At 37.5% G+C, this 21,590-nt stretch overlaps 1 protein-coding gene across 7 annotated transcripts in view; it reads right to left on the bottom strand.

Moving 5' to 3' along the window:
* The window catches only part of RBMS1 (RNA binding motif single stranded interacting protein 1), a 180,557-nt gene that overhangs the window by 54,700 nt on the left and 104,267 nt on the right, over nt 1-21,590 (bottom strand). For all 7 annotated transcript variants that reach the window (XM_070939284.1, XM_070939426.1, XM_070939132.1 and 4 more), the window contains one exon: nt 20,520-20,695. In XM_070939284.1, coding sequence (XP_070795385.1) covers nt 20,520-20,671 — 152 coding nt within the window. In that variant the 5' untranslated portion in view covers nt 20,672-20,695. The remainder of the gene's footprint in view (nt 1-20,519; nt 20,696-21,590) is intronic.

Genomic DNA, 21,590 nt, shown 5'->3' with positions numbered 1-21,590 from the left:
GGGAGGGGACTCTATCTATTGACCCTCTGTCATGGACCGATCATTCCCTCCTTAGACTCGACTTTTCCTCCGCCACCCCCCATCGCAGGGGTGTGGAACCAGTAAGATGGTTCCGCCCCAGGCGCCTGATGGAACCCGAAAGTTTCCTGATGGAGCTTGGGTCATTTCCCGCCTCCTTAGCCCACGATTCATCTGAGTCCCTTGTCGCGGCCTGGGAACAGGCTGCGGTGAGGGCCGTGGATCGAATCGCACCTTTGCGGCCTCTGATCCGACGCAGATCCCGGACGGCTCCTTGGTTTACCGTGGAGCTCAGGGAAATGAAGCGTCGGAAAAGACGCCTGGAGGGTGGTTGGAGATCCTCCCGATCCGAGTCCGACCGAACACAACTAAGAACCCATATTAGGTCTTATCTTGTGGCGATGGAAGTGGCGAAACGTAACTATTTCGCCACTCTCATTGCATCTGCAGAAAATCACCCAGCAGCCCTGTTTAGAGTGACCCGCTCCCTCCTTAATCAGGGAGCGAGGGAGGACCCCTTACAGGGCCGTGCTGAGGATTTTGCACAGTTTCTGCAAGATAAAATCACTCAGATTCGGACCGGGTTGGACTCCGACTGGACAGAGTCCGTTGAGGTGACAGGGCCTAGTCTCGGTGGAGACATCTGGGTTGAGTTTGAGCCTGTTTCATTGGATGACGTGGACAGGATTATGGGTAGGTTGGGGTCTTCCACATGTTTACTGGACCCTTGTCCCTCCTGGCTTGTGTCAGCAGCCAGGGAGGTGACTGGAGACTGGATCCAGGCTATTGTCAACGCTTCACTAAAGGAAGGGGTCTTTCCCGCTGCGCTTAAAGAGGCGGTGGTTCGACCCCTCCTTAAGAAGCCTAACCTGGATCCTGACGTACTTAACAACTACCGTCCAGTCTCCAACCTTCGCTTTTTAGCGAAGGTTGTTGAGTCCGTGGTGGCACAGCAATTCCCTCAATTCCTGGAGGAAACTGACTACCTGGATCCTTACCAATCTGGTTTCAGGCGCGGCCACAGCACGGAAACGGCATTGGTCGCCCTAGTAAATGATCTCTGGCGGGCCAGGGATGGGGGTTGCTCCTCCATCCTGGTCCTTCTTGACCTCTCAGCGGCATTCGATACCATCGACCATGGTATCCTGCTGCAGCGGCTCAGGGGGATAGGGTTAGGAGGCACTGTTTTACAGTGGTTCTCCTCCTATCTCTCGGGCCGTCTGCAGTCTGTTTGGGCGGGGGGTCAGGGATCCTCCCAGAGGCCTCTCACTTGTGGGGTGCCTCAGGGATCGGTTCTCTCCCCTCTGCTCTTTAATATCTATATGAAACCGCTGGGTGAGATCATCCGTAGTTTTGGGGTGAGGTATCATCAATATGCTGATGATACCTAGCTTTACATCTCCACCCCTGACCACCCTAGGGATGCCCTTTCCGTGATGTCCCACTGCCTGGAAGCGGTGCGGGTTTGGATGGGGAGGAACAGGCTTAGACTCAACCCTTCCAAGACTGAGTGGCTGTGGATGCCGGCATCCCGGGATCTGGAGGTTCCATCCTTAATGATCGGAGGTGAAATCCTTGCTCCCTCCGACAGGGTCCGCAACTTGGGTGTCCTCCTGGATTCTCGGCTGTCTTTAGATGACCATCTGACGGCCGTAACCAGGGGGGCCTTCGCACAGGTCCGTCTTGTGCGCCAGTTGCGCCCGTTCCTAGACCGGGATGCCCTCGCCACGGTCACTCACGCCCTTGTTACCTCTAGGTTGGACTACTGTAACACCCTCTACATGGGGCTGCCCTTGGGATGTGTCCGGAGGCTTCAGCTAGTCCAAAATGCAGCCGTGCGGGTAGTTACGGGGGCGTCTAGATACTCCCGTGTAACACCTCTCCTGCGTGAGCTGCACTGGCTACCGGTGGCACTCCGGATACGTTTCAAGGTGCTGGTGCTCACCTATAAAGCCCTTCATGGCTTAGGCCCGGGGTACTTGCAGGACCATCTCCAGCCGTTCTCCCATCGTCCTGTGCGCTCTCACAGAGTCGGCCTCCTCAGGGTGCCGTCGGCCAAACAATGTCGGCTGACGACCCCCAGGGGGAGGGCGTTCTCTGTGGGAGCCCCGACCCTCTGGAATGGATTGCCCACTGAGCTCAGGACAGCCCCCGACCTTCTTTCCTTCCGTCGCGAGCTGAAGACATGGCTCTTCCGCCAATTAAACTGATCCGTTTGGGGGTACACTGGTATAATTTTAAATCGTTTTTAATTGGGTTACTGATTTTAATTTGGTATTGTATTGTGATTTGTATTGAAGTTGTCATTTTGTAAGCCGCCTTGAGTCCCTAGGGAGAAAGGCGGCATATAAATCGCAATAAATAAATAAATAAATAAATAAATAAATGTCATAACCGTTTGTCATTAACTGAAATCTTGTGAAATCTGTTTATATATATGTGTGTGTGTGTGTGTGTGTATATAGAAAGGGGGGGAGGGAGGGAGGGAGAGAGAGAGAGAAAGAGAGAGAGAGAGAGAGAGAGAGAGAGAGAGAGAGAGAGAGAGAGAGAGAGAAAGAAAGGGATAGTCATCAAATAATAGTAGTAATAATTATATTTTGAATATGTATCAGAAACTTGCTTTACACTTCCAGAGTGTAATCTGGAAACTACTGGTCTAAACCATAATCTCGGCTGGATGTGTTCTATATGAATGTTCTACTAATATGAATGAAAGCTATTTTTTGAAGGAATCGGGCCGGTTTATTAAGTAAATTACTTAAACCTACAATCCCATCGGCATCAGCCTGATAAATTAAGATCTATTAAAGCAGTATAGCTCCTATATATCGAAACATAGTAGAAAGTCCTCTGTTCTAATTTTACTGATTTCTCAAATATAGGACTTCCAAGTACCCTTATTACCATTCAATAATTTTTATTTAATAAATTTAAAACAAACATTTTTTGAGAAGGTCCTGCAAAGAATAATTCAGAAAACATAGAGAAATAAAACATGGATTTTAAAAATAATTGCATATTTAAAACATTTATTCGTTTTTAATCATTATTAGACATGTTTGGCATCTCTCTCCCTCTCTCTCTTTATATATATATATATATATATATATATATATATATATATATAGAGAGAGAGAGAGAGAGAGAGAGAGAGAGAGGGGGGGGGGGAGGAAGGGAGGGAGAGAGAATCATAGAAGTAAGATTCTCTTGTTTTGGCTATCAATTATTGTGCTCAGAGTAAAAATTCAAATGAAAGAATCCCAGGCATATGGTTGTCTAGTCTCTGCTTGAAAACATCTCATGACGTTTTTGCTGAGTACCGTATTTAATTCCACTGGCGAACTACTCTTATTATTAAGAAATGTTTTGTAACATTCAATCAGAATCAGCCTCCTGCAATTTAAATCTAATATTCTGTGTTCTACACTCTTGAATGAGAATATCAGTCTCATATTGACATCCTTAAACATTTTTTTTTCAGGAATCTATACAATGATGTAACACTGTATCTTTCAGTCATCTCTTTTCAAGGCTAAACATATGTAGCTCTTTCTCTTTACAGACTTACTTTAGTCTTTTATTTTCTGATCATCCATGTTCTTCTCTAAAGCAGTTCCATGTTTCTGTAACCCTCACAAAACCGCTCAGAACTGGATGCAATACTTGTTGGACAAGAGCCATGCTAATCTATGATAGTCAAACTAGACGCTTCCTGGGTTTTGAGGCAAATCTGATGGAATCAGAATTATTTTCCATAATTTGGAAATGCAGCATTTTTGTGGTTGTTGTAGCCATATCATGCTGCTGACTCATTCATTTTGCAATCAACTACTATTCCAAAACATTTTTTTTAATCCTCCATCCTATTTGTACATTTGATTTTTGTTTCTTAAATATTTGTCTTCGTTAAATTTCATTCTGTCATAATTCAGCTATTTTCCCTAACCTTCTATCAAGGTTATTTTGAATTTTATTTTTGTCTTATGTAAGACATCCTAACCAATTTTGTGGCATCTGAAATTTTGGTAAGAATTCCATCCTGAAATTTTGGTAAGAATTCCATCTATTCATTCAAACCACTGATAAAAATTATAAGAGTAGAACACAGGATTGATCCTGGTGACTTCTATTCAATACCTCTCTCAAGGTTCTTATAATCAATTCATTCAGAAAACAATTACTGTTGCAGTCTTAAATAATTTACCTTCTGAGGCAATCTACCTCTGGAAACCATCTTCCAACATCCTGAGGTTACAACAGCATCTAGGACTGCTCTCCTTAAGTGATGCAGTCACATGATGTCACTTTTATGGCTGAATCACTTATAGGTGGGAATCATGGTCCCAATTGCCAACATAACCTGAGGACTACCTATAGAATGAATTCCTTCAAGGGAAGCATCTACTCTTTCCAGACCAATAGAAGCTACTGCAGTTAAAACTGGATTACTACTTTAATAATTGTGGCATCCAACTATTTAAGTGACTTTCACCAGCTCACTGGTGTGACTTGTTTTACAACTTCAACAATTCGCTTTTTATGCTATTCCTTATTCTTGCCTCTTGCACCAGGCTCCTCCTCCTCACTCAGATAACAAATTCTTAGTCAATTGATCTTCTCTTTGTTCTTTAGAGAGAAATGTGTTGTGTTCATTACTCTTTCATCTCACTTCTATATTAAAATTAACAATTAGGGACACATTTAATCATATATAAATGTTAATGTCTTTATTTTTACAAAATATTTAGGTTCTGATTTCAGTAAAAAAAATCTGATCTTTAAAAAAAATCACTGATTTTTATTTCACTTAGTATATAGCAAAAGGCCAAGCAATTTTATAACATCATTTTGAGAGAGATCTTTTTTATTTTAAACTGGCAGGCATTCCTAAATCCTTCTGAATTATTGAAAAACATATTCCTATGGCATATATTTAGTAATACTTACCATTTTAAAATAAAAAGGAACATTATAAAAAATAAAATGAAAAATAAATTCAACATTTTAGGAAAAGAGAATATATTTTAAAACGTAAGTAACATCTTTGATTTCCCCTAAATTTAGACAATGCAGGTAAAAATATGCATATAAAGCAATCAATGCTGAGTAAAAATTTCCTGTGAAAGTAATAATTTAAGAGATCCTTAAGAATGTCATGTGTAATACCACAGGTAATTGCAGTTCAATGACATTTTAACTTTTGACATGTCTAGAGGCTATTCACTTACATTTTAATACTGAAACTGCCTGGAATAATAGCTAATTGCAACTGCACACAACAGTCTAGTATTTATATTGTTTCTGGAAAACTCTCTGAGTTCCAAGCAACTAAAATGAAAAACACTTTGAGCAATTTTAACTCAGTCTCTTCTAAATATGCTTCTGTATGCAGCTTTATCTATGTGTCTTTCTTTGAATGTATCTGGCAAGATCTTATCTTTAAAATGTGGAAGTTAGCATTATCTACATAGCCTATTATTGGTATTCTTGGTTTCTTGATGTTCAGGTAAGACAAGATTCAGCGCAAGCTGAAAGCCCTTGTATTTTCTGAGACTTCCTAATCCAATGGCAATTATCTGAGCTGAGGCAAATTTTATGCGGATTTGTATTTGTTTTATTTCTGCTGACTATGGATTTGCTGCTTTTAAACTTTTTGCTGTTGGTTTGAAATTCAATGAACTGTCAATATCAATATGACCTTGCGGCCATCAGTTTTGGCAAAGTGCACATGCTCTCCTTGGCTATGTTCCCTGTAAATGGAACTTAAAAAACCAAGTTTCACCACATGAAAAAAGCATATTGACATTGTTAAACTACAGTCTGCCTGCCTGCCTGCCTGCCTGCCTGCCTATCTATCTATCTATCTATCCATCCATCCATCCATCCATCCATCCATCCATCCATCCATCCACCCACCCACCCATCCATCCACCCACCCACCCACCCATCCATCCATCCATCCAGAAAATAACTAAAAGTGCCACCAAAATTAGTCAGTGATGGAGCACATGGTTACTCTCACATGTCACAAAATTTGCAGCATCTGCTCAGAACAGAGAACCCTGGAAGAATAATCTGCGAGACTTATTAGGCATGGCTAATAAGCGGTGATAGTCAATAATTTGCACCAGAGCACATTAATAAATGTATCTATTGTTATTCGAGTTAGCATCCAGGAAACCAGAGAGGCTTGAATTGATTTATTTTTATTAGAAAGGAGGAATCGGGGATTCATATTACATTACAATTATTCCGCAAACTATAAATTGCCTTAAATTTAAGATTAGCATCTTAAGGCCTGCTTTTTGGTATTCCAGTAAAAGCTATGAAACTGGGAAATATTTTTTAGAAAGCCTTTTCCTTGACTAGATCCGTATCTGTAGAATATTCTCCTTATTAAAATGAGAATTTTCTACCTTCTATCGACCTTTAAGTTTTTAAGGAAACATTTCTTCCAATAAGCATTCTCTTATTGTCAGTACACTTACACTGTTTACCTATATTCTTTTTCTTAATGATATGTGGGGTAAATAGTGTATTTAAAAATTTACCTAAGCGTTCCGTATTTATAAATCAGCTTTGTTAGATATTTTACCTTACAAACACTGAACAAATGCCTTGTTTTGGCATTCTTCTTTATGAGGGTTTCAATCAGCTTAAGCTCCTCTACTATTGTGATGCTAACTAGATGTCAAGTAGAAACAAGTTTCCCTCTTGATGATAAATATTAGAGCTCTACAGCAATACAGCTTCAATGCAGAAACAATAATTTAGAGAGTGTATACATCTCCTTACATCAAAAGAAACCTTTCAGCGAAAAATTGCATCTTTAGGAGGATGCCGATCACCTTTCCCCTTTCCATTCTGGCCCCTGCTCAATCATATAAAAATCATTTTCAAATTCAAAAAGTCCAATTCTAATCTAAGTCTACCATATCTGGGTTACAAAAATCTGCTTGCCTCTGGGTGAGTAGCAAACAGTTTTCTGTTTCCTGCTATCTAATGCTGAGATTTTTGGAGCTCAAATATGCTAGCCTTATTCAAGTCTTTCCCTAATCCTCCCACATCTCTTTTACAAAAGTAAATTTCTTGAAGAATCTTTCAATTAATGAATAAATTACTGCAAATAAATGACAGAATGTACATAAAGTGCATAACCCAGATAAGAAATTTAAAAAATGAATAATTCTGAAAACATGTTTCTGTAGAAAAAGGGTCAAGAGGAAATAAATTAAGAAGGAATATCATATAAATCCTCCTCCTCCAGTCTAAAGACACTACCCCCCTAATAAGACATGTGATGGCTGGCTAGGCCTAGCATCAGAAAATCATTCAGATGTGAAGCAATACACCAGCATTTAGGTCAGACTGCAGCTTTTCCTGCCTGCTCCAAAGATCGGAAATCCTGGGTGGGGAGAAACAGGGAGGTAACTTGGCAAGGTCAGCAATTCTGGCAAAAATAATTCTGTAGGTTTGCATTTATTAAAAAAAAAAGCTTTTGAAAATAATCTTTTCCCTTTTACCATTTTAAAACACTACCGAATTGCCAAAAAAACAGAGCCCCGTGTTAATTAAAGGGATAGAGAGCAATTTATCATGACAAGGCAAAACAGATTTTAATCCCTCTTTTGACAAGAACACACTCTGTACTTGAACAACAAAAATCAAGCTTCAGGTAAATGCAGAAATCTGCCTTATACCAAATCAGATCATTAAATCATCCTGCTACTATTGTTTACTTTGAACAACAGAGAAGATTTCCAGAGAGACCAGAGTTGATAGATGCTGTAGTTGCAAAATACATGCTGCGACACTGAGCTTTGTCCCACTCACATTTTCTTTTGAAGTTTAAATAGTAATGACCTCGGAATTTCTATGTACAAAAAAATATCCCGTAATATACTTTCTATCCCTGCCAAGTTCCGATTCTCCTACCTAGTACAAAGAAAGGGACATTCCTGTCTTTCAACTCCCTCCAATAAACCCTACCTACTGGAAACAAAGACCAATTTGCCCAAGAATTATGCATATTGTGGTTCAACTCATCAGAAGATCACTAATGGGATATGGGTACCTTAGAACATGGATAGTCATTTGTTCATTGCATTCCTGTGTTGCAGAGACAGCACATCTGTCATGATTTACAAATCAAATCAGACCATCTTCTCTTGAACAAAGCCTTCCGAAAGCTAAAGATGCACAGGCCCGTTACCCTATAAAATCACCATCTTGCATATTCTTGGGAAATCTACAAGTGTCAACAAATTAGCATTAAACAGGTAATCCTTGGGTTATGACAGTTCAGTTAGCAACCATTCTAAGTTATGACATACCGCCCCCCCCCCGTACTTACAACACAGTCCCGAAGTTACGAATGTTGCAACACTACGGCAATCATTTACCCTTACGAATGACCACAGAGGCACTGCAACATTCACCCTGCCTATTTCCCCCATCCCTGCCAGGTCTCCATATACACTAGGCCTGTGGATACTCACCTTGCAAAGATCTAGCGAGCCTTTGGTTTTTTGGCCTGCTTCAGTGCTTCAGGCCTTTGGTGTATAAAGTACCGCAAGCTCACGCAAAATCAGTAGCACGAGATCTCAACTACTGATCGTGCATGATCATACGATATCGTGCATGATCATACGATACTTTAGGCCTCTGTTATCTGCAAACCGGGGGGGGGGGGGGCATAAGATATCTCAGTGGGCTGGGGGAGGCCTTGGGAGGTCATAAGCACTAGGCCCCCCATGGCCTTCCCAACCTGAGATACCTCGTGCACTTAACTCACACACTCAATTAGCGAATTAGCATTAGCAAATGTGTGGGCAAATGCAGGGAGTGATCACGTTCAATTTACATGATTCACTTCTATGAATCCTCAGGTTACAAATATAATTGGCAGGCGCCATTACATTCATAACTCGAGGATTAACTATATTGAAAACTGTGCCCAAGAGTGTTTCTGGTTGTTGCATTTTGTACTAATTGCAATTTTCAGGTAGTCTTCAATACAGCCTCAGGTGGTACACATTGGAACCATCCAATCTGCAGGAAATTTTTTTTAATATATTAGATTTTTTTACCCCATCTTTATTACTATGTAAGTAACTTAAAGTAGCGAACATACGTAATATTCCTGCCTGTTCCTATTCTCCTTGCAACAACAACCCAGTGAGGTGAATTGGGCTGAGATAGAATGACTGGCCTAAGGTCACCCAGCCTGTTTTCATGCCTAAGGCGGGTCAAGAACTCACAGTTTCCTGGTTTCCTGATCAGCATCTTAACCTCTACACCAAATTGGTTCATCAACATCAAATAAATGAGGGCATAAGTGATAGAGCATCAGACAAATCTAAGGAAAGGCACCTGTCTATGGCTTTTATCCATCTACCATGAGGTTGCAGGACAAACCATCACTCCATCTTGCTCAATCTCAGCAGATTTTCTTCCACCCAGACCCTTGCAGCCTCCTGACAATGTGTCAAATTTTCTGTAACATTCCCTTTGCAGTCCCAAATGTGATGCCCAGGACTGCAGGAACAGGTGTAACGAATTGTCCATCCTCTTATGTAACAAGTCAGCCTAGCACCTAGTGTCACATCATCTTTGCTGGTCACTGTCAATTTGCATCCCACCCTCATATTCCTTCAAATGGCCCAATCTCATGCCCAAACCATGAGATGTAGCACCTGCCCTCCATTTATCCCCTTGATTAAATTAATATATATTTTCAGCTAATCTTGGTTGCTTTGCCAGCCACCAAAATGTATTACTAGTCCCTAAGCAGAAGCCATCTATCAGAACTCCCTGCAACCCAAAAAGCCCCGAGCCCTCCTCGTTTTTCCTTTCACAAAGGTTAACTTTCATTCTCACTTCTGAATGGAGTTGGAGCTCTCACAATCTCTCCAATAGCAATAGCACTTAGACTTATATACCGTTTCCTAGTGCTTTATAGCCCTCTCTAAGCAGTTTGCAGAGTCAGCCTATTGTCCCCCACAATCTGGGATCCTCCCACCTCAGAAGGATCGAAAGCTGAGTCAACTTGAGCTGGTGAGAAACTTCTGGCAATGGACAATAAGTAGGCAACTTTTGGCAGTGGACAATAAGTTAACCTGCAATACTGCATTCTAACCACTGTGCCACCATGGCTCTTCAATCATGTAACGCCCCACCTCTCTTTCTCTTTTTTGTTTCTAATGCTTTGCTTCATGAAGTTTGTTTTTACTTATTTTATCACCCTTTCTTCTCTGCAGTCACAGTTTGCCCAACTTCCTTTCAAAAGGACTCCTAGCCTCCATCGTATCTACATCTGGATATCACAGTCAAATTCCAATGGCTACAATGAAACAATTTATTGTTCACTGAATTAAATATCTAGATTATTAATTTTCATATGTCTTATTTAAAAACAATTAAGTTTATATGTTCAACTACATTCTTTCAATCGAAGACAATACATGTAGCTCTTTTTCACTTCTGCCATTTACTGCTAGACAATAAAGTAAGAAAAGCATCAGCACTATAAAATCAGTGCTAATATTTAATATAAGGAAAAATACACTAAATTAACCTAAATGTAAAAGAAATAACATGTGGCAGACTGTGATAAATATTAATGTAAACAATATAGGTAGTCCTTGGCATATGACAATTGGAACCAGAATTTCCATAGTAATTTGATGTGGTTGTAAAGCAGTCATGACATGGCCAGACCTGATTTTATAAACATTTTTGCCACAACTGTTAAGTGAATTGTTGTGATTGTTAAGCAAATCACATGGTCATTAACTCAATGTGTCTCCCCCAATTGATTCTGCTCATCAGAAGCATGCTGGGAAGGTTGCAAATCACTATTACATAATTTCAAGATGCTGCAACGATCATAAATGCAAAGCCAGTTGCCAAGTGCCAGGATTGCAATCACATGACCCACAGGGTGATGTAACGGTCATAACTTCTAGAATGGACTGCGAGTCACTTTTTCTGAGGTTGTCATAACTTCAAACCATCATTAAACAAATGACCATAAGTCAAGGACTATCTGTAAAGAGTACTGTACTTACAAAACAAGGATAAAGAAATATCTTATTAATGCACAATGAAAATGAAACAAATTACCAGGGCTCCGTTATTTTTTTTTCTTTTAATATTTTTTATTGGTTTCAGAGATCTAGAAAGCTTCCCCTTACCCACCCTCCAACAACCCATCTTTTCCACTCACCCTGATAGGGACCACAAGATTGCATCCTAAAGTTTACATACTTTCCATTCAATGGTCATACTATGAACAATACTACTCTATAATTAGAGACACTTTGTTTTTTAATGGTGCTTTTTTGTTTATCATAAAAGTTGCTCTTGTACTTATAGAATTTGAAATAACATGCAAGAAAAATTATGTCTATTTCCATGTGACATACATTTCTACTTAATTTCTGTTAGTTCTTCTCTAATTAGAAATCAATGATGTAAAATGGAATTTAGTACTTAACACTAAATACAAAATACAATTTTAGAAATACAGTACATTGATGATAGCTACTGTAGCTAAATTTATGAAACATACCACTATTATTGGGGAATTGTCAGGTGCAAAGAATCAGGGCTATGCATTAAGTTCCACAGTTAAACTGATTTATTGCTCATGCCTATACACAAGAATCTAGTCAACTAACAGTCAGCACTAAATAGGTGCTAGTTAAAAGTTAATGGAATTCAAGAGGTCCTGAACCTGGATCACCTATGGGAATATGACACCAGGCTGATTCCTCTCTTGACCCCGCCCCCAGGCTCTGTCTCTCCTTCTATAGGAATTGGGTTTTCTTCTCATATCTACAAACTTCAATTAAGGAGCTCTCCAGGATAAGCAAGTGCAAAACACCGAAAATATTAAATATTTTGAGTTCAAGATAAACTTCCCCAATTATTATGAAAAGGTTAACTATAATACTGAGTTATTTTGAGCTTGGAAAACTTGAATGGCTGGAATGACCCATTTCAAAATTTGAAACAGTTGTTTTCAACTTCAAAACAGAGTATTTTGGGAAGGTCTGATATGATTGGGAATGTAGGAGGAGAGAGCAAAAGAAATGCCTGGTATATGAGCAGATGTCAGCAGATACAAACATGAAGAAACCAAATAGAAGTATATGAAAGCATATAGTACCATATATTTAGTATTTTAAGCTATTTCAAATACAGTTATTAAAAATTATGTGCATGCAATGCTATAAAATGTGTTTGATCATAAAATTTCTCTTTTATTTTTTTAAAACGAAGTCATTTGGCCAATAGATAATATTTTTCAAATATTTATAATGTACATGGAACATTTGCAATATAGGAAGCACAAATTAATTGCATACTTTAAAAATTAGTACTGTACACAAATTACACTATTTTAATTTCATTTAATAATTTCAAAAATTCATATCTCTCGTCTACATTTGAAATTGTTTCAAATGTTTCAAATTGTTTCTCTAGGATAAGAATGCCATGGGATTACTAAGAACACTGAATTATAAATTTACATTTTTTTATTATGAAAATGTATGGGTGGAGGAAATAAAAAAAAACAGTGTAACTATTAAAGATGTTATGTTTTGAATCCTGCATTCTTCTCTTTATAAAATTATGCTGATAAAAACACAAATGAGAACGAAATAGGAATGAAAGTCAAAGCATTTACAATACAGAAAGGAAGGATTGAAATATTAAGTGATATTTTTTTAAAAAGCCTGTTTGATACAGCAGGAGAAATTAATGCCAATCCCAAATAAGGAAACAACAAACTGTTGTTAATATAGAGCAAGAAAAGGCTGGACACACCTAAATAATAATCTTTATTAGGCCTTGATTTTTTACTCCTTAAAAAAAAGGGGAAAGATTTAAATTCCTGAAATCCCTGATTATTTGATCCTTATCATGTAGGATTAAAATAAAAATAAAAACCAAATCAGCAGCCACGGGCAGAACAAGAATCTTCGCATTTGATTGAAGCATTTCATTTTCTATAGCCGTACTGCCAAATTCTCACTAAAGTTAAGACTGCAACCAACTGCTGCAAACATACAACTAGCTAATTAGAAGGAGGAACTTGAGGTCCCCATCCCCTTTTCTCCAAATAGGGAGTCCCACTGTAAGCTGAGAATCCATCAGTTTCAGACGGTCTCCTCTTAATTCTCCTTTGGTTCTCCCACTGGAGGAAAAATTGTAGTAAACCCGACCATCATCTCATCTAGGGGACTCTGCTGGTTCTGGTTTATAACACATTAGATGATGCAAATGCACCCACACGTTTAATGATGGGGGCTCACTTACTATGAACCTGGGAAGATGCCAAAGTAATTTCAGTTGAAAGAACAGTTAAGATGCTCTGCTGTATCCTATTGACCAATATAATTATTTATAATTAGTCAGCCAAGACTTCAAAGTAAGCACATCAATGTAAGTTGCATCACTGAATAATGTTCTACTTAAAATCATTAATTGAGATCAAAACTGATTCCAGACAAAATGGAAATATTTAAGCCATAAAAGGAAAGTATTTCTTGGCTAATTAAATTGATTTCCCCCCCCCCTTCCTATGACTTAGAAGGCAGATAATAGCTTTTTTCCTCTTTTATGACTACTACTACCGCCATTGTTACAACACTGAAGGCACTAAGATGTTTTCAATTTAAAAGATAAATACGAACACAACAAAAGCAAATTTCAGTAAGTCTTTGAAATACTGCTTCATCATATCAGTGGTGTCTGCTTGCGTTCAATGTTAAGCCAAATTCTTTTAGAATTCTGGTTTTTATATGTATCTGCAACATGCAGGCAAACTGCTCAATCCCTCTTTCTTGATTCCTCAGCTCTTCTCCTTGATCCCTCCCGGCCAGAGGATGTAACTAACTACCATTAGTGGCTCTCTGTTCTCTTTGCAAACTTGGATTATTATTCCCTAAATAAAACAGATTCAGAAGCCGAGAATGAACATATTTTAGAATCTAAGTACTTAAAAAAGGAACAAGTAACATTCTGTTCTACGCATATTGCAATAAACCAATGATGAATGGAACCTTACAAGATTGTTGGCTTCATCCATTCACACAAAGAATCAAGCAACATACAGCAGCCTGATGCTTAGGGCAAGTTATAAGTAAATATGGCTATTGGTTCTGAAATGGATACTGTACACCAAAAGATCATCATATCATGCAATAGACTGTCCTGTTCATACCTATTCAAGGACTAAATGAAATGGAATGAGTTGAAATAATGTATGCATACATTATAATAAAACTTTGATTTTTAAAGGGTAGTTAGGGGAAGCGATGGCCATTAAATTTCATCAATTTGCATAATTTGTATACATTCACACAACTGGTTTAGTTTGCAGTAAAATACCAATTCAGTGGACAAATCCTGGGTTTGGTAAACATTATTAAGCAAGAAAAAAAATATCTATAGTACCAAAAATCTGTGAAGCTGCAGTTCATAAAACCAAGAGTACAGTACAGTAGAACATGCACACCACCCAATTTTCTTTGATCTTTCTATGAAAATAATTAAAATAGCATCAGCCAAGGAGAACATTTACATATCCAAAAGCTATTTCGATTTTGTTAACACTGAATGATCATTAAGATAGAAAGTTTGTCAACGATAAACTAGCCTACCCCTGCAGGAAACCCACTACTGTACAGAGAATCATCAATTTTTAAGCAATGTGTTAAGAAAATATCTACAAGTGTATTCGGGTGGAGGTGGGGGAGGGGCCTGTTCAAAGGTTCAGGTTCAAAGAAAATTCGTATTTTAGACTATGTGTGGCCAAGAACATAGCATCTGTCAGCAAACTGTGGCCTCAGGAAGAGATAGCTAAGGTAAGAAGTTGCTGAGAATGTTAAATAAAGGACTTCCATGCTCTGAAGTACCATTTTTCCCTCTAATTTGCACAGCCTATTATCTATACCTCAACTTTCCAGTTTAGAAAAACACTTAGTATATGCAGATCCACTAATCTATTAAGATAATTCTTTTCCAACTACTGTCCAACAGGAAAGGATCTTGCACCAGTGGTTTTACTTAAGCAGTGGTAAACTTTTCTGAATTAAAATTAAAATGCTTAAATGTAATGAAAAGCACAAAAGACTTGATATGGCCATGCATACTCCTAAAATACCATATTTTTTTTCATTGAATCTGAAAATAAAAAACCTTTTCGGCAGTTGAGTGCCCAAATTGGAACACGTGCGTGTCAGAGTGCTGGAAACCCAAAGACCAGCTGGCATGCGCACCAGCCAGCTGATCTTCGGGTTTCTGGTGCTCCGGCACACGCAAAGACCAGCATGCATGCCGAAAACCGGAAGAACAGCTGGCGATGGCACATGTGCCCACAGAGAGGGCTCTGCATTCCACCTCTGGCACATGTGCTATAGGTTCGCCATCACGGGTCTAGACATACTCCTATAAGAATGTAATAAAATGCTATGCAACCTAAAAGTAATGACAATCTTGCTCAAGTGCTGAATAATTCATTTAAAAAATTATTTAATATTTAACTTTTGCTTTTATATCTAATGAATTCCCTACGTTTAAGAGACTCTATGATTGCTAACAAAGAAGGCCACAAATCACATAGAATGTATAATCCAAGATGCATTCAAAGAAAAATGCCATGATAGAATGAGACTTTCTGGCGTGGCAGACACATCTTAAATTGAAGCATCATGGTTTGTTTGAGACTTTCCTGAGTACTTCTAGCAAAGGACCTCCTGTTCTGAATCAGCTACTTGTGTTTAAGGCAATTACTACAGTCTCCTTAACTCCTTTAAGGACTTAGCAAGAATTATTTGGGATATATAGGTGTGCATCCTGCTTCCTTGATCTGTGAATTTTGTATAGCAAAATGTATGTTTTCAGCAAACTGAGGGTTAGAATAGTATATACCTTTCACATTTTCTTAAATTCATATACATTAACCCACTCTTTCCACTTGTCCTTTCATTTTGAAATAACTCAGTGGGCTACAGCGGTAATAATTTTATCAGCACAAAGCAGCCATGTAAGCCAGTTTAATAGCTCCATGGTATTAATAAGAGCAATATTTTAATAAAGGGATGATTTAAGAGGAGTATTCAATGTTTTAGACTATTTTCTAAAGTATCAGAAATAATTTTAAAAATCCTTTATCTTGGAGCATCTCATATCAAGAAACTTTCCTTTCCACCAGATTTATGTAAATTAGACAGGGGAAAAGACTAGAGAAAAGGTTGTGGGTTTTTTTTTGTGGTTCTAGCAGTCTCAAATCCTTACAGAAGAATTCAGCTTTGCTCTATAATATCTATACATATGGTATAGATGAGGTACAAAATAAAAGATTGCCACAAAAAGAACTATTTATATTGTTCCTAAACCTAATTGTATACCATATTCTAATAGGATTTTGTATAATTTAATTTTTTTTAAAAAGGACTTGATTGTATGAAAAAATATGGAAAGAAATACAATCAATTTAGTACTGAATCTCCAAATCATACTACAGACCTAACCTTTTCCTCTAAAAAAGGAGAAAGAACTGGATATCTGAATGCAAAACTAAACAAATGCCTTCATTTCCCAACATATGGCCACTAACTGAAAACAGAGCTTTAGTCCTCTAAATTATTTTAGAATCTTTCTAATAGTCTCTGAAAACATCTGCTCTCCCTGGTGACTCCAAATGTCTCTTCCAATCTGGCAGAAAAAATGCACGTGGAAGACTAGTTATAGGGGCCAGGTAGACACAGGTAAGAAATGGAAGAAATCCAAAGATAAAACAAGCTGGCAACAAGAAACATTTTTCCCATCAAAAATACGCTTCCACATGAATCTGTTAAATAAAATACATAAAGTCGCACCTGAGAAACCTACCGTACTTTTAGGAGTATAAGACACACTTTCCCCACTCCCTAAAAGAGGGTGGAAATGTTGGTGCATCTTATACACCAAATACAGCCATTTTTGGCATCCCACAATCTGCCCGGCGTGTCCCGTTTTCGCCAAAAACAAGCCGTTTTTTTGCAAAAACGGGACATTCAGAGGGTTTGGGAGGCTTGCAGAGTGCTCCTGGGCGCCAGGCAAAAATATTTCTTTATTGTTTTCCTCTTCAAAATCTTGGTGCATCTTATACTCCGGTGCGTCTTATAGTCCGAAAAATACGGTACATTGTAATTGTAGTGCTAAGAATACAACAGTAAGATGCAAAACTTCTGCAATTAGATAAAAAGGCCAAAAGTTATCTAATTTTTTTAAAAGATAGTTTTATTTATCATGGACATTATTAGCTCTATCCCAGAATAAAACAATGACTAGAAACAAATGGATACTAAAGCACAAGAACTGTATAAATATACAGAGATCCTTCTACAACCTAGTTCTATTCAATTATGAATGGATTAGCCATCCATTACGGTGGGCACAGAATACAAGACTTTTTTCTTTTCTTTTCTTTTTTTCTTTTCTTTTCTTTATCAAGAAGATGATAAAAATGCTTTCTAACTTAATGGATACTTGTGACATTAGTTTCACAGTATAACAACATGTATTGTACAGGAATCAAAGTGTGGGACCTAAAAGCATTTTGTGTTTCCCAGATAATCATCAAAGCAGGTTTTATTCAGACACTATGCAAGGACTATATACTATATATAGTAAAAAATATGGAATGGGAATGGAGCAGAAGTCAATATAGGTCTTAAAATGTTGTTTATAATGTTGGTATAATAATGTTGTTTATGAAAGCAGAGACATACTGTGTTTCCCCGAAAATAAGACCCTGTCTTATATTTTTTTTGAACTCTGAAATAAGCACTTGGCCTTATAAGCCCAATCGAGCTCAAAAGCCAGATTGGGCTTATTATCAGGGACGTCTTATTTTGGGGGAAACGGTATTTAGAATTATGGGCAATTATACAATATTATGCAGTTCTAAAAACCACAGATTAAGAGCAATTGAAAAGAGCATTTAATGTAGTCTTATCTTCTAAGTTTATGGCTAGGGTTCTTACACACTGTTGAACATAGCACTTAATTTGCTGGACTTGATGCATTTCACAGCACCTACCGATTACAAATTCCACAATAGTTTTCTGCTGCCATATTAATGCAGAACCATTAATTAATGTGCCCAGGAAGGCAGAGCAGAAACATAAACTATCTATAATTTTTATTTAAAATGTGATAATTGGATCTCCCTATCCCAACTTGATGAAAGAATACGATTCATTTATAGTATAAATAAAGCACTATAATAAGAAATAGAATTCTAAAGAGAAAAGTTAAGCAAGAACTATTGGAACTGATCAGCTTAGTACAGACCAAGAATCATTTGCTTTGCAGAGTAACTTTCACAATATTGTGTTTTCATTGATCAAAGTTTAGAGGAACTATACAAAGATCTTCCTTAAACGAGTTTATCATCAATCTACATAATAGCTAACTTGATAATGAAGCCAATTGATTTTATAATGAAAAATAAAAAACAGTCACCCAGATTCATGTAAAAAGAATTTGCACACTTACATGAAACGTTATTACAGGGTGGCTTTGCAATAACTTTGAATTTTTGGCTTTTCAAGCTCCTTCATTTGCAAAATAGTAGATTCATTTACAGTATGCTACAATACTCTTGAGTGAACAGTCTTGTTTTAAATGGAATACATCTGCTATATACAAATACACTTTGAGGTTTTAATAGTACAACCAAAAGTAAGTAGCACAGATATTAGCTTAAGGTAAAGGTAGACCTTTACTCATAGTGACTTCATGGATGCATCCATGTAGTTTTCTTTGGACTGAGAACATCCTTCTGGAATGTTTTTTCACCTGCCCAGTCTAGCATACAACCATGATGTTTATTTATTTACTCTACATTAAATGCTGCTCGTATTAGGAGATTCTGAGCAGCATACCACACGTTTACAGTAGTAAAATTACAACATAGCATAGCAAACACCCATGGCATATTCTTTTGACCCCAGGAACAGATGTCTACATCTTGGGAAGTTCTTTAACATTCAATCTCCTTCCCAAGTACTTTCCAGAAGAGCCAGGTTCTGAAGAACACTTTTTCTTATCTTCTGTCTGCAGGATAAATAAGATATTCCTGGAGGTCTCCCATCCAAGTACAAACCATGACAGACCTGTTGAGCCTAGACAAAGTTGGCCAGGTGCTGCCACTTGTTAAGACAATGTTGGCTTAGTTTTACTCAAATAGCTCATGCAAAACCAACATTTCTCTTAAATTATGTATATGGGTATCAGGCTAATAACACCTTCCAGATGAATACTTCATCAGAACGATAACTCATAAGAGTCTACTGTTCACATGTACCAATGATCTGGGGCTCAACGTTCTGAAATCAGAAAAAGAATCTACATTTAATAATAATAATTTTTGATCCCCATCAAATTATTTATGGGCCTCACCAGTTACCAGGTTCATATTATCATATGTGGTGGACATATGATAATTTTTAGCTCAGAAGCTAAAAATTATTAAAATAAAATTAAGATATGGTTGGAAGAAATAATACAGCAACATACTGATTTCAAACCAGAGCTGTTCCTACTGGGTATCCTCCCAGAAAAAATTAGTAAAGAAAATATTTATTTGATTATACATGTAATAACAGCTGCAAGGTTGGAAATTGGAAATCAGAGAAAATACCTTTGGAAGGAGAAGTAATTAAAAAAAATTTAGACCGTGCAGAAATGAATAGATTAACTTTGATGATTAAAGAAAAAGAGGATTCAGAATACTTTGAGATATGGAACCAATTTTATCATTGGTTAGAAAAGAGATACAAATAAGTAAGTTAATAGTTATGTATAAAAATGCTATAATGAGAATATTGTGGTAATGATCAATTGTGGTAATGGACTTGGCAAGAATGAAGATAGAAGAAGCAACAAAAAGAATTTTTGGAGATAACATCGAGATGTCACATGGAAGGAATGACTGATTTATTAAATGTTTTGTTTGTCTAAAAAATAAAAAACTTTTTAAAAAAATATTTATGGGCCATGAACAAAATGCTTACTTTAAGGGTCAGGATCAGAATTCATTGACACTGCCACAAAGTAGGTATACATTTTGAAGTACTGATAAAAACTTCATCGGTAGTACTGATAAATTTAATAATTCTCCATTCAAATTATATGAAGAATATAATTTGTTAATGCAAATTTACAAATTTACAAGTTAATGCAAAATTATTAGACTTACCCTATTTTGTAAAACTATGCTCTCCAAACTATGCTTACCCTATTTTGTAAAACTATGCTTACCCTGTTTTATAGAACTACGCTCTCAACTCAGTTCTGATACATTTCTGTGCTAATTTTTTTTTAAAGAAAAATTTTATGGGTTTTGTTAGTAGACCCAGAAAAAAAAACTTTTTCATAAGTCGATACCTTTAAATCTTTGACCATCCATTTCTTAATTTATTATCAACAAGCATACTTACGGTTGGCATAACTTTACTAAGTCCTGGTCAGTGGTATTTGGAGGCAGCCCTCTGATATACAGGTTTGTTTTACTTAATTGATCCCATCCTGAGTTGCTGCTGCTGCTGCTGTTGTTATTGCTGCTGGTGATACTGGGGCTAGGAGGAGCCATTGGATGGGCAGGCACAATGGGCTGCTGCAAAATGAAAGGAAGAATGTTTCAGAAGGGAGAATAAGACAATAAGGAGAGTGGCTTGAAGGCATTCTAGGAAAACCTTGAAGCCTCTTAAGAACATAAGACATTCTCTGAACCCTGAATTTCATGGTGCAATGGCTCTACATTCCAAATATTCTTGCTTCCCAAGTATTTACAGGTTTTGCGATACAAATGCAAGTCCATCTCATGAAGGACCTCATCACTCCAAATCCTGGCACGGAATACTCAGTATTTTCTCTTTTTATACAGAGCAAACAAAAACTAAGGAGTTTAACTAGGTTTTAACACTCTGGAAGTCAAATTTCAAAAATAAACTTTAGGCAGCAACATTATTGTTCTCTCTCTGCAGCATAGAGAGAGCTTCAAAATTCTTCAACCATTGCTCATAAATTACATTATACAGTACTCTTCCAGTGTTAAATCAGAAAATAAAGAGGTGAAAAATACAGACAAGTTGTGATTAGTATCTCCACAAAAAAATAATTTCTTAGCACTTCCAGAAGCTGGCTTGGCTACTAAATGAAAGCCAGCTGAGAAACTCTTCATTACATTTGAAACAAGAGCTATTGACCTTGATGCTCGTTTTTCACAGTCTATCATGCTAAGAAATTCATATATCTTGTTTGTCAAAGACCTGCACACCTTTTGAAAAGACTGAGAGGAGGTTCTTCAGGTCATACACAAATACAGTACTCTCTACTATTAATTAAAGCAGACAGACTCTTTTTCAGGCTTTATCACAAGCCGGGTTAAAAGAAAATATATCGCTTTAATTAAAGCCAATATAAATCTTAAATAATGCTTACAGTTTAACCAGAGGTGGTATTCAGCAGGTTCTGACCAGTTCTGGAGAACCAGTAGTGGAAATTTTGAG

Source organism: Pituophis catenifer, unplaced genomic scaffold, assembly GCF_029215685.1.
Source record: "Pituophis catenifer annectens isolate HBS135680 unplaced genomic scaffold, rPitCat1.0.hap2 SCAF_1, whole genome shotgun sequence".
Lineage (NCBI taxonomy): Eukaryota > Metazoa > Chordata > Lepidosauria > Squamata > Colubridae > Pituophis > Pituophis catenifer.
The sequence above is the reverse complement of the archived record's forward strand: the minus strand, read 5'-3'. Positions and strand labels throughout refer to the sequence as shown.